The 13,069-nt window shown below is 44.7% G+C and overlaps 1 protein-coding gene across 1 annotated transcript in view; it reads right to left on the bottom strand.

Annotated features, from left to right (window-relative positions):
- LOC119375405 (ALK tyrosine kinase receptor) overlaps positions 1 to 13,069 on the bottom strand; it is an 81,089-nt gene that overhangs the window by 55,611 nt on the left and 12,409 nt on the right. The window contains exon 3 of the mRNA XM_049411257.1: positions 9,500 to 9,604. Within this exon, the coding sequence (XP_049267214.1) occupies positions 9,500 to 9,604 (105 nt within the window). The remainder of the gene's footprint in view (positions 1 to 9,499; positions 9,605 to 13,069) is intronic.

Below are 13,069 nucleotides of genomic sequence, written 5' to 3'. Positions count from 1 at the left end.
ACGCACGCACACACACACACACACACACACACACACACACACACACACACACACACACACACACACACACACTACAAATTAAGCTTGTTCTATATATGCTGAACACCTGTATGTATACCCGAGAGTATAAAATATACAGCATATTTCATAAAAGGCTCAAGTCAAGTACACTGCCGGAGCGTGTGGGTATCACGCCCCTGTCCGTGTCTTCTTTGTCTCCTTCTCCAAAGCGAAAAGAACCTCCGATGTCAACATCAGGCTCATTCCCAACGACACGAATAACCTGAGCTCACCCTCAAGGTCAGAAAACACGCGCTATTCACTCTTTAGAGAGCGATCCGCTACGCCACGCTTCCTTACTGTAACCAGGCAAGTGTATCCTGTTCCCCCGCTTCTGCGAGGGACGCATTAGTTATTTTTTGCCTGGGCAGAGCGCATGGCAAACACTTGAAAGACGATATATATTTTCTTGGGTGCGAAACATAATACAACGCATGCTTCTATCGGACGATGCGCCAGGTAAGATATTACATGCGACCCGCCTTCGCCACGTGTGCTTTCAGAAGACTGCTTGGCATGGGCAGATGTGCTCCTGTAAGCGATATCTTCGAAGCTTGAGGCAGTAGTGGCGACGCAGTCTGAAACCAGAACGTCCTAGCACTGTTGTCCCGCCCCTCGTTAATTCTTTTATTTTTTTTTTTTGTCATCGACATGATCACTCAACTTAGGCGACCACTACTGTTCGTCACATCAGCATAGTGACAAAAATGACGGTGTAACAGAAAAAGCAATCATAACGATGAACACGAAGCAGGCTATTAAGTAAATGAGGTCCCGACCCAATCACAGACCCACAGAGGAATACAAATATATCTTTCGACATTGATAATTTAGAATTTGTCCTTTTACAATTATTTATATAAATTTTTATTTTCATACAATGCTGATTGTCATCACAAGAGATAAAAAACATGCGCCTAAGGCCAGCTCGGAATTGATTACCACTTTACGACGGAAATTACGTGTTGAAATTGCCTGAACTAATTTCCGTTTCGCGCCGCTATTCCGCATTTTTGTCGGTTTAAGAGACTTTTCACTGGCAGGGTAGCCAACGCAAGTTTTCTTTTTATGACGTACGTTTCTGCTTCTTCTTCGGTTTCCATGAAACACCACTTAATTACATTTAGAAACTACGCCTTCATTAAGGTTTAGCGACGACTCCCTTCCAGTTGACCGCACCAAAGGCTTACGTCGAGACGACGGGGGTCAACATACGGCGTCATGAGGGGTTCGGCGTTGAAAAATTGTACGTCTATAACTTATCTGCGTCGTGTGCGACAAGTAGCGCATCGTTGCCCCCCTTGTTTGGCCGTCGAAATCGCCTCGGTTGTTATGTAAAATCATTGTGTATATCGGTTCATTTTCGCATTACCAGAGGCGTCAGACTACGCCTTAACTTATTCGACATAATTAAACGGCACCTTGATTTCTCGCTCGAAAAAGACAAAGTGAATAAGCTGTCCAGAAGGACATAGATAGATAGATAGATAGATAGATAGAATAGATAGTAGATAGATAGAATAGATAGTATAGATAGATAGATAGATAGATAGATAGATAGATAGATAGATTTAGATCGATCGATCGATAGATAGATAGATAGATAGATAGATAGATAGATAGATAGATAGATAGATAGATAGATAGATAGATAGATAGATAGATAGATAGATAGATAGATAGATAGATAGATAGATAGATAGATAGATAGATAGACAGACAGACAGACATGACAGACAGACAGACAGATAGATAGATAGATAGATAGATAGATAGATAGATAGATAGATAGATAGATAGATAGATAGATAGATAGATAGATAGATAGATAGATAGATTAGATCGATCGATCGATAGATAGATAGATAGATAGATAGATAGATAGATAGATAGATAGATAGATAGATAGATAGATAGATAGATAGATAGATAGATAGATAGATAGATAGATAGACAGACAGACAGACAGACAGACAGACAGACAGATAGATAGATAGATAGATAGATAGATAGATAGATAGATAGATAGATAGATAGATAGATAGATAGATAGATAGATAGATAGATAGATAGATAGATAGATAGATAGATAGATAGATAGATAGATAGATAGATAGATAAAATTTTCGAGCGTGGTTCAATAATATTAGAAACTAGGGGTGTGCGAATATCAAATTTTTCGAATACGAATCGAATAATATCAAAGGAAAAATGCCTCCACAGTAACAATATTTTATTTAACATGTAGCTATTTGAAAAAAAAAAAACATTAACAGTCTGACTGGCAACACAACATACACTGCTATCTCCAGAACACAATGTCCAGGCTAGCACAATGCACATCACAACAGAAGCAAATATCACGGCACAATGAAAGTAATGACTAGATGTTATCATGAAGAAATATGAGTTGCTCCACATTATCAGGCAGCAGGCGCTCCCTTCTAACAGAGACACCCCCCCCCCACCCCTGCCACTGAAAAGGGGCAGAGCTTTGCCAGACTGGGGTATCTGAAGGTGCCTACAGTCCGCATCCAGTCACATGGGTCACTGTCTTTCTTCAGAAGTGGTCCCGCATAGTGAACAAGTGGTAGTGCGGCACGTTACGGCCGCATAATATTGAAAATGTACGGTTACATGATCGCCAACAGCGCTGCACGTGGGAGATGCACCAGCAATAAATCATACGTATTGGGGCGCTCGTCGCAGGCAGATATCGTGCCTCCGTGTACTTACGATGCTTATCGCTCCTCTCGGCAACGTTTTTAGATATACGAACGCAGCAGAAATGTGGAAGACGAGTTATTTTATGCATGATAATCGAATCACGTATTCGAATTTTTCGAATATTCGACGTTATCGAATATTCGAAACTTTTCGAATACACAATTTTCGAATCGAATACGACTATTTCGAATGTAATATTCGACGAATATTCGAAACTTTCGAATATTCGCACACCCCTATTAGAAACCCTTTGATCTTGCAATTGCGAAAAAAAAGAAATAGAAAAGTACCTGCATTACTACGCCCACTGAAGGAGGGTGCAATCTCTTCGTATCGCGCACTCCCGCGATGCGTGATGAGAAAACATTAAATAAGTAATTTACAAAGTAGCCGTAACACGATCCACGAGCTGCCGTGCTTGCGAATGATCAATTATGAACTCATCAACCGGTGAAGTCATTAAGCGCTTCGCCAAGCGCGTCATGCCCGTTTATCCCTTTGCCTCGCTGACGAGCGAGACAGCCACGTTTACGCGAGCGTGCGGGGGAAACGAAGGAGGTACGCACACACGCCACACACACACACACACACACACACACACACACACACACACACACACACACACACACACACACACACACACACACACACACACACACACACACACACACACACACACACACACACACACACACACACACACACGCAACGTCACGCACTCATTCGGCCAATCCGTGCCTCTGAGCTAAGATGTAGAGTGAAAGGACAGCCTTAGCATCAAACAGTCACGCCATGCATCGCATCGCTACTTGTATCGCGCTACCAAAGCTTGCCGTGACAAGCCATCGTGCACACCAGTGGAGGTTGCGTGACTACGTCTGTGTATGATGCGCAAAGTGTGCCGTCGCGTGCATCGTTTCTTTGCGGCGGGGAGCGCGTTAACTGCCGCCCTGTATGTTTCTTCTCTCGCTTGTGTATCATTTTTCGTGGATTGCTGAACGAGAGAGAGAGAGAGAGAGAGAGAGAGCTGGAGACAGGTAATTGTGCAATGCCTTAAGTGCAACACAGAAAACGTGCACTGCTTGTGTCCTCTTCTACTGTCCATTTTTTATAGTCGCTTACAACCTGAGAATATGTGTAAGCTCCGTCCACAGCCGTCGCTGCCACACGCAGATAAAATGTGCATAGATGCCACATCCAATTGAAATTACTCAATTCAGTGACGTCAAACACTTCACGCGTATTTCAGGTAGGTGGTCTTCCCATACAGACCCATGTTCGTGTGGCTGGTTTGACGTGAAAACGTGATCTTACTGGCAAATTTTAGGAAAGATTCCGACACCACTGTTCGAATAAACGCGATTTTAAGTGGGGACGACGCACTTTTATTTTGGATAAGCTTACTATTCTCATTAGCAGCAAAAAAAAAAAATATTTGCGGTCACAGCGGAAACAACCCAGCACTATTTTCTTTGAAGGATGAACGGCAGGCACGCCGCAGTTCTGGGAGAAGAGCCTGTATTTACTCTCATGTTGTAACAGACTATAAATATGTTGCGCTGTAAGTAATTCCAGGAGAGATAGCGCCTGTGTGTTGTAATGGCGTCGTAAAGCTTGATGGGAGAAGACATCCGATTTTGAAGTCACGGTAAAATATACAGGGTGCCTCACCTGTCGCTAGCCAGTTTAAAAATATGCCGACGTAGTCTATGACTTGCTGACTATTGCCTGGAGTACATCACACTAATTTTTGTCTTCTTAATTGCCTAACTCGACATGTTTAATTAACCAACCTTTGAAGCAACGAAGCTGGTCAAAAAATTCCGATGAGAAAGCTGTAATCAGTTTGCAAAACATCCGATTAGACAGTTTATAACTTTATATGTATTAAGTATTAGTATTTTTCTGCTTATTACAGATGCCCGCGAAATTAAAAAAAAATACCACGTCACGTACCCGCTAGCACACCTATGCGCGCCTTGACTGAAGTGCTCCCTAACGTTCCGAGTACAAACAGGCCTAACTGCAGGCGCAACTGTTATCGCGTGTGTTGCAGCATAAAACGTGCGTCACTGCACAGCCACCACCATCGTAGCTTCCCTGTCGAGGCAATACGGCGAAATAATCTGGTCGTTTTCGCACGGAACGTCTGGGAGCACTGAAATACGGCGCGCAAGCGGGCATCTCACGTGGTATGTTTTTTTTATCTCGCGGTCATCTGTAGTAAGCGAAAAAAAAAACACTAACACTTAATAGATACAAGGTTCGAATCGAACGTTTTGGGAACTGATCTACAACTTTCGCTTCGGAATGTTAAGCCCAGCTTCGGTGCTTCAAAAGTTAGTTCTTTAAACATGCCTAACGAGTCAAGTGATAAGAACACAAAAAAAATAGTGTGACGTACTCGATGCAATAGTCAGCAACCTGCATATGGCCGCGTCGTCATATAAAGTGCATCAGAATATTTTTAAACTCTGGCTAGGAGATAGCTGGGGCACCCTGCATATATACAAGAGGAAATGCGTGTACGTTGTTTGTGCTCAAAAGAATCGCAAGTTAGGAAAACTGGCAAAAAAATTATCGGACAGTCGCTTTAGCTAACGCTAATGAGAGCATAGGCAAAAGCGTGTGCTGTCACGAGACATTCATTAAGTTACTTTTGTGTTCTTAGTCGAGTGCACTGTTCAGTTGTTTCAAATGAAAGGCCAAGCTCTCAAGAGCCTAAGAATTCTACTGGGAAGCTTGAGTGCGCCCTGGAAAATTAATGAAAAGGTGTTTTTAAAAGCTAGTTCCAGTTCCTACTGTACTCTGACGTCAAGACACGGTTTGAGCTTCTCGCTACGTGCTCGCGCAGGACGTTGCGACGTTTCTACGGCCGCTTCCATGGCCGCTCTTCTCTGTGGCTCCATCGGTGAGGCACAAACGTATATTTGTATGTTTTGGCATCTGACGTCATCATGAACCAGCCTGGTGCGCGAAGTCACCAGAGTTGGTACTGCAGGCTGACGTCACACTAGTGTGTATATCAGTAGGTGCGCCATGTCAAGATTGACTTTTATGTCAAAATAAGGTATCTTATCATCATTTCCTGAGCTTCACACTTGCTCAGAGTCGTCTCTGTATACAGGAGATTTGGATGGCGAAGTAAACCCAGTTTAGAAAAATGGTGTCATTTCTCCATTAAGTTGTTTGGAGCTCATTCTGTGTTCGACTCCGGTATCGGCCCACCTTTGACCAAGCGACGACGCCACCTGATGACGTCATCAAATGTCATAAGATGACGTCGTTATAACGTCATCGCGTAACACCATCATACGACGCCATCACTTGATCACGTGACTTTTGGTACCATTCGTGTTCACGCTGACGCCGGACGTCGAATATTTTGGCTCGTCAGAAAAAAAGCTTCGGACGCTGATAGGCTGGTGCGTGCGTCATATTTCAGCCGCTTAAGGGGGAAGAAAGAAGTGAAAGAGAAGCGGTCAACAGGTTTGCAAGGTCTAAAGCGCAAAACATAGCCAGAAAATTGGGAAAACTAGCCAAAAAGTAGCCAAATTGAGGCAAGGTAAGTAAAAGTAGCCAAAAGTAGCCACGTGTGTGTGAAACGAACTTCGACGTTTTTATTTCAATGACTGAATGTGAAAGCCTCTCGGCGAAAATTTGAACGCCTACGGCATAAACACTTCAATATCAGAATTGCTGAGATTCAAGCATAGATTGGTAAAGGGGCCCTGCAACAATTTTCCAAGTAATCATCGAATGGCTTGATTAAAGGAGTTCACTGCCTCATGCGCGCTTGGGGACTTCAGAGGCTGCAGCGTAATTGACATCAAACGACTATGCAACAGAGCCTGCGAACTGAATCGCCTAATTGTTCTACAGTGGATACCTGTCCACTGCGTAATACAAGGCAACGTCCAGGCTGATGACGCTGCCAACGCTGGAGACGATGCCTCGAGAGAAATGGTCGAGATACCTTTCTCGAGAAAGATGCGGCGACACTCGTCTCGGCGCACGCTTGGCGCTTCTAGCGATCCTTCTGGACAGATGCTAGTCACCAGTATGGGCCTCTTTACAAAACTGATCCATCGTGTGACTTTCATATGCCGCGAAACCTTCATAGACAAGAGGAAACATGCTTGCACCGCACCAGATTAAACGTCGCCTACACTATTTACTTCAAGAGAAAAATTAACCTGTCGAACGCGCAATTGTGCGTTCAATGTAACGTCCCAGACGACCTGAAAGACGCTCAGTGTGAATGTAGGCAATACGCATCAGAGAAACGATCTCTGAAGGCGGCCTCGCATCTTCAACGGTACTCGTGCTTAGAATTGAGACATTCTGGGCCCATGGCAAAGCAGCACCTGTGCGTTACGCGCCACGAAAGCGCTGCTGACTTTCTTGCGGGCCACGAGACTGAACGAAACTTTGTAAACAGTGTAGTCTGTGTGCGTGTGTGTGTTTTGTATGTGTTATGCGGTTATCAGTGTATATATCATAATCATCACGCAGCACCTGGAGTAGCATGTCTGGAGAATAGCCAGACTAACATCTCCAGCTTTTCAATAAACACTTCTCTCCCTCTCTCTCTTAATTGCCTCATGAATCGACTGCCACAATTTTTTTTTTGCAATTCGTCAAGTATGAGCGGAGTTACAATGATTTGCCGCACGCTTTAAGCGCTTTCTCTCTCCTTTCGTAACAGAGAGCACGCTGAAAGCTACGCAGGGAGGGTTATGAAAAGGGAGAAAGAAGCCAGGCACATTCGTCAACGCGCGCCATGACCTTGAGCACTTCTTTTCGTTTTTTCCTTTGGACACGCGGCTTACTTTCAGCATGATCGAGAGAGCACGCGCGCGGGCACGCGGCTGCATCCCGCGGAGGCCATAACTATGCAGCCCACGATGCTCAAATCAGCCAGTGGTCGTAGACTTGAGGTTTATGGCGCCGTCATTTGGGTCTATGGCATCGTTTGTCGAGAAAAGAGGGAGCGATTTATAGCTGACTCTGAGAATTAATTGTAAATTCCAGGCGGCGTGCTGCGCTATAATGTTTGGCTCACATGTTATCAGGAGCCTCGACTACCGATCGGCAACTCTTTCTGCCCATGCTCAAAAAGTGTTCCAGGGTCTCTTCAAGTTTAACAATCATTTCGCGCAGGATGAGGAAGTTCTTGCGCTGTTGCGAAAAATGACACTCTATTCGCGCATTTTGCATGACTTTCCTTATGAGGACTATAAGTAACGACAATAAAAATGCGCACACGGTACGAGTGCGCTTTAAATAACAGTTGCCGGGATTGAAGCAGAAATTGCAGTCACCTTTACAATTATTTCTTGTGCGATAACAAAGTCCGAGCAGTTAATATTCTAGAGCCAAAGTTCGTACCTAATCATAAGATGTGATGCAAACAGTTCGTCAGGTGTTGTAGTTTTAATGTAGATGAGTGCACAGCACCTTGGATGCGGAGCCCTTTCGATTCCTTTCGATTTCCAATTGGGGTTAAAAGTCGCGTTGAGTAATAGGTGGTTTGCACAATGAGACCCCATGCAACAGTTTTATGTGCGTCACGTGTCCAAAAGCCTTTTGTTGTTGCGCGCGAGCCCTTGTTGATTGGCAGATTATGAACGTGCAGTGGTTGTAATATTTATATTAAGATTCCCACCACTGTACCTTACTCGTGCCAGAGTTCTTATTGAAGGACTCTGCCCGTGCTCAGGCCACTGAGTCATCATTTTCAATTAAAGTCAACTCTATGTGTAATCGAAATACCATATTCATTTAGAGGAGCTGGAAAGACGATTTGGTTGCCATGTTTTACACCCCCTACTCGAACGCCAGTGGCTGCTATGCTGCAAGATATTGATAACTTGGCTCAAATCAAAAGAATAACAATGTGTCCAAAGAGTAGCCAAGTAGCCAACATGTTTTCTTGCCGCCACCTGCCTAAAAATGTAGGCAGTTTGGCGCGAAGTAGCCAAACCTGACAACCCTGGCCGGGCAATGTTACAATGCGTCCAAAGTGGCGATGATGTTATTGAATATGTCGTGTATATTTCTCTTCGATTGCGGTCACTTACTCAGGCGTTCGACTTATTTGTTATTCTCGAGCTTTTAGAGCCCAGGGAGAAAAGCTTATGCGGTTATTCACTGCCTGTTTGCGTTATCAGCAAACTGACTAAACGAAAACGATAAATGCCACTAAGACTCTCAAGACACAATTATTTCTCTTGTGCAACAGAACAACCGCTCAATGCGTGTTTCCATAGCCTAAAGAGTGCAACAGCGGAACTTCCGGCCGCCGTCACATGCGGGATATTCACGTGACCTGGACAGAAACGTCACGCATGAAGTCAAAGCACCGCCGGAAAACTTGAATGAATGTCTGGTTTAGCCTGGCATTGTATCAGTTTCGCTTATTTTCCAGTGTCAGTAGCTGGTCCGTCTCCCTGGGGGGCCGTTCACCTACGCCGTACCGCTTCGCAATTCCCACTATTTTGCCAGCATCGCTACTGTCAGAACCAGAGTAGGTAACGACGTGCCCCACTACCAGTGACGTCATACGGGACGTTTCAGACCAGATCACGTGATTTTCCAGCACCTGACAGCAACCGGAAGTTTCGTTACTTCGCTCTTTAGGATACGGAAACGTACTCGCTAAACAAGGATGCTTTTTTGCTCGCTCACTTTTACCAACACTGTGACTCACCCTGAATATGGCCGATGCACCTCCACCGCCACCTCCTCCCCCACGTGATATGGCCTGGATGTTCTCCAACGCACTCCGCTTGTTGGTCTTGCTGCAACTGTCCTGCTGCAATGCCGGTGAGAAGGACACGAAGAGAAGGGACAGAGCGTCAGCCAGCGATACACTTTTCTCAGTGAATAGTACAAATAATAAAAAAAAAGATGTGCGCTATTCGGACAGAACTTAAGCGAGAATGTAGGCTACGCCCACGGAACCACAGCGCGCCTGTCATTCACCCATGAAAGGCAGTCGTGCTAGCTGGTTTTCGCTTGAACCGTAGGTACTCTTTCCTCAGCTAATGTAAATACTACGCATTTTAATAGTTAACTCTTTCGTGACCGTGGGAAACTTGGCCACATTTTGTATGTTTTAGTAATTATTTTTGTTGTGAATGATATGATAGATACAGTGTAATAGCATATAACAATATGAAGTTAAGTGATTGTACTTTTTAATGGCATTACTTCAAAACATTCATATTGTAGGGGCCATGACACCCAATTTTTGATCAGAATCTGTGTTATGTGGAATAATCCTTGTGCATTCACAAATCAGCTGGCGAAATTTTAGCGCATTTGGTCGAGCACTTAATTTATAATCGAATATTTTTACAAACACGCGGGCGGCCCGAGAGTCAGGCAACACTGGTGCACTCGCGAGCCGTGACGTAACAAGCATCTAGCTCTGCAAGCGTCTGCATTGCGGCGAGCGATATTGTTCCGTGGTCGGCTGCACGTGATATCGAGATATTTTAGCTCTCTTCAGCTTGGCACTGAAATTCAACGATTTGCAGCGGCTGAAACTTTGGTAGAAGACGACAGCTCCGTTCCGTGCTGCACATGACGTCACGCGCGCCATCCCAAAATGGCGGTCGGCAGTGGTGGGCGGGGTTTACAGCCGGCGACTTCTAGGGCTTGTTTTGCACGGAAATATTCTTTTACAGCCCTCTTTTGAAATCTCTACCGGCATAATAGACCCTCTACTTCTAGTTTTCGCTGAAAACCACAAATCTTTGAGTGACCGTGTCATGGCCCCTTTAAAGGAGCACTGACATCAAATTTAGGCATGTCAAGATTTTTGCGTCCACGAATAGTTATCTACCCCCTAGCAGCGATTCGCGACCGAAAATGCAACTGAGGGACGAATAGCTATTTGTTTTATTCATTTATATCACCGGTATCTAGCACGATTCAAAACGGCCGGCAAGCCCGCCATTTCTTAGCGCTGGCAGCGCTCCCTCGCGGTCAATTCCAGACCGCGCCCCAGTTTACCACTTGTCCACAGAAAGGAGTGACGTGAGGATCAGCTGCTCAGCTAACATTTCGTCTGCTAGGCGCGCGCGTTCAGTCATGCCGTCACCAGCATCGCCGTCGTCGCCCTCAAAAGTATCAACTAGTGCTGAAGACGGCATTCTGGAAATTAGAATCACCGCGATACGCGACGTCGCAAATCATTTTCGCTTCGACCCTTTGCAAAACAGCGATTCAAAAATGGAAGCTGTTCGAAGCAGCAACGAGGAGGTGCCCGGGGACGCACGCTTAGGCCATACTCGCTGGTGTGTCTCAATTAGATATATCAGAGAATTTTAGCGTACACAGCATTCCGGTATACGCAAGGGGATCTGTGGAATATCGGCATAGCGAATGCACACCAGCGGAGAAATAGAATACGATAGGTTTCTAAAATAACAATTCTGTGCTTGCCAGGTTCTTCTTTGCACCGCCAGATGGCCCCACCTATCCGGCCTCTCACGGTTACGGCTGCAGTAACCCGGTATTACGCTAACGCAAGGAAGTCCACGGATGAACTAACATTCACTAATAACGCTACATACGTGTTACTTGCTAGCGATGATATTTATGTATAGGCTGCTCCACTTCGATAGCTTGTGGTAGTGTTGGCGTGTACCGTACGTGTAATGAAACGCCACACACTTTCCGCTTTTTCCGCGCCTCGACGAGCAGGTACGAACTACGCAGCGGTTCCTCGACATGCTGGCACGTAGTCGCTCCGATTGATCGCACTCGCGCTGAGGAACACACGACAAATCAATCGATACGACACGATGAATCGCAGGCACGGATCGAGACAGCGAGGAGAGCCACTGGCTGGGAGTGAGAGCCGGTGAGAGCGTCGCCTGTCGTCGGCGGTGTCGGCGGCACAATAAATACACTCAGTTCGTCGACGTCATTGTTACTAGCGTATCGTCACTCAGGATGGTATGATCGGAATGTATCACACCTGTTACGTAGCACTAGTGTCGATGTCGCAGCGTGATCAATCTTCCGTTGAGCTTTTGTACGCTGTTTGCGCTCGAAATAAAATTACTTCCACGCGACGGACGCCATTCAAATTTGGCCAAGGAGACCTATGCATACCGAGCAATCGAATGAAGGGCACATCTCGACTTTGAAATTTGATGTCAGTGCTCCTTTAAGGTATAATATGCAAGGATATTTCTGAAAACTAGAATTATTGAACATTTCATAGAACATTTTTATGTTATGGCCCCAACATTACAGCAAAAGAAAAAAAAACGAAAAATAATCTGAGATATACAAAATCTTTGCTCAACAGCTTTCTATATTACAGGAAAGTTTGAATGATCTAGTTCAAAAAGCGTATGAATGAGAAATTTTTTTCGCCTGCCCAAAGAAAACTGCATTATTCCATCAGGTTACACAGTTTTATTTGTTCCCTCTACAAATTTTTCAAACACAGCAATATAATGAACATAATTGAGAAGAATAAATTTGCTATTGAGCCATAGGTATTTTAGCAAGTTCTGCTAAATAGCAGCACAGAAAAAAAACTGGTACCAAAAGGTAGCACTGAACACGGCACTAAAACATCCTAAAGCATGGCTTCACCGCACACAATAAAAAATATTCTAGACTTGTAAGCTACAAAAAGAAAGCCTTCACATTTCAATGTCTGACATTATCCAAATTGGTGGAACTATGTCTGAAAGCTCCAAGATGTAAAAAAAAAGAATTTCTTTTGCTAAGGTGCGTTGGCGGGCTAGTTGGTTGTTCATGCTTAGTTTCTACAGCGCGACTGGACGCGGACGAAGAAGGAACACGCAAACACACACGTGTGTTTGCGTGTTCCTTCTTCGTCCGCGTCCAGTCGCGCTGTAGAAACTAAGCTTTTGCTAAGGTTTGTGTACCACTGGGCAAAACAGGCATTACAAGTGTCATTTTTTCGTTCGTCAAGTTTCTAATCTCTTAGCGCTTTTTTGTATTTTCTCCGCTTCGTCAATCGGTAGGACTTGTTCTGAATGTACTTCTTTTGGGGAGGTGTAGTCGTGGAAGCTCGACGATGTCCATATTGATGATCAGGCAAATGAAATTCACCATCGCTGCGGCCGTGACCATTTCCCAAAAACCATCATCTTTGGCATAAGACGGCGTCTACAGGATTTGCAACCACGCACACTCATTTTTGTTAACACAAATCCTGTTTATTACCTCCGCTGTGAAAAATATGCCCGAAACGCCGATTTCCCTTGTGACACATATCACTTCACTG

Source organism: Rhipicephalus sanguineus, chromosome 11 (genome assembly GCF_013339695.2).
Source record: "Rhipicephalus sanguineus isolate Rsan-2018 chromosome 11, BIME_Rsan_1.4, whole genome shotgun sequence".
NCBI lineage: Eukaryota > Metazoa > Arthropoda > Arachnida > Ixodida > Ixodidae > Rhipicephalus > Rhipicephalus sanguineus.
Note: the sequence above shows the minus strand (reverse complement) of the source record. Positions and strands in the feature narration are given on the sequence as shown.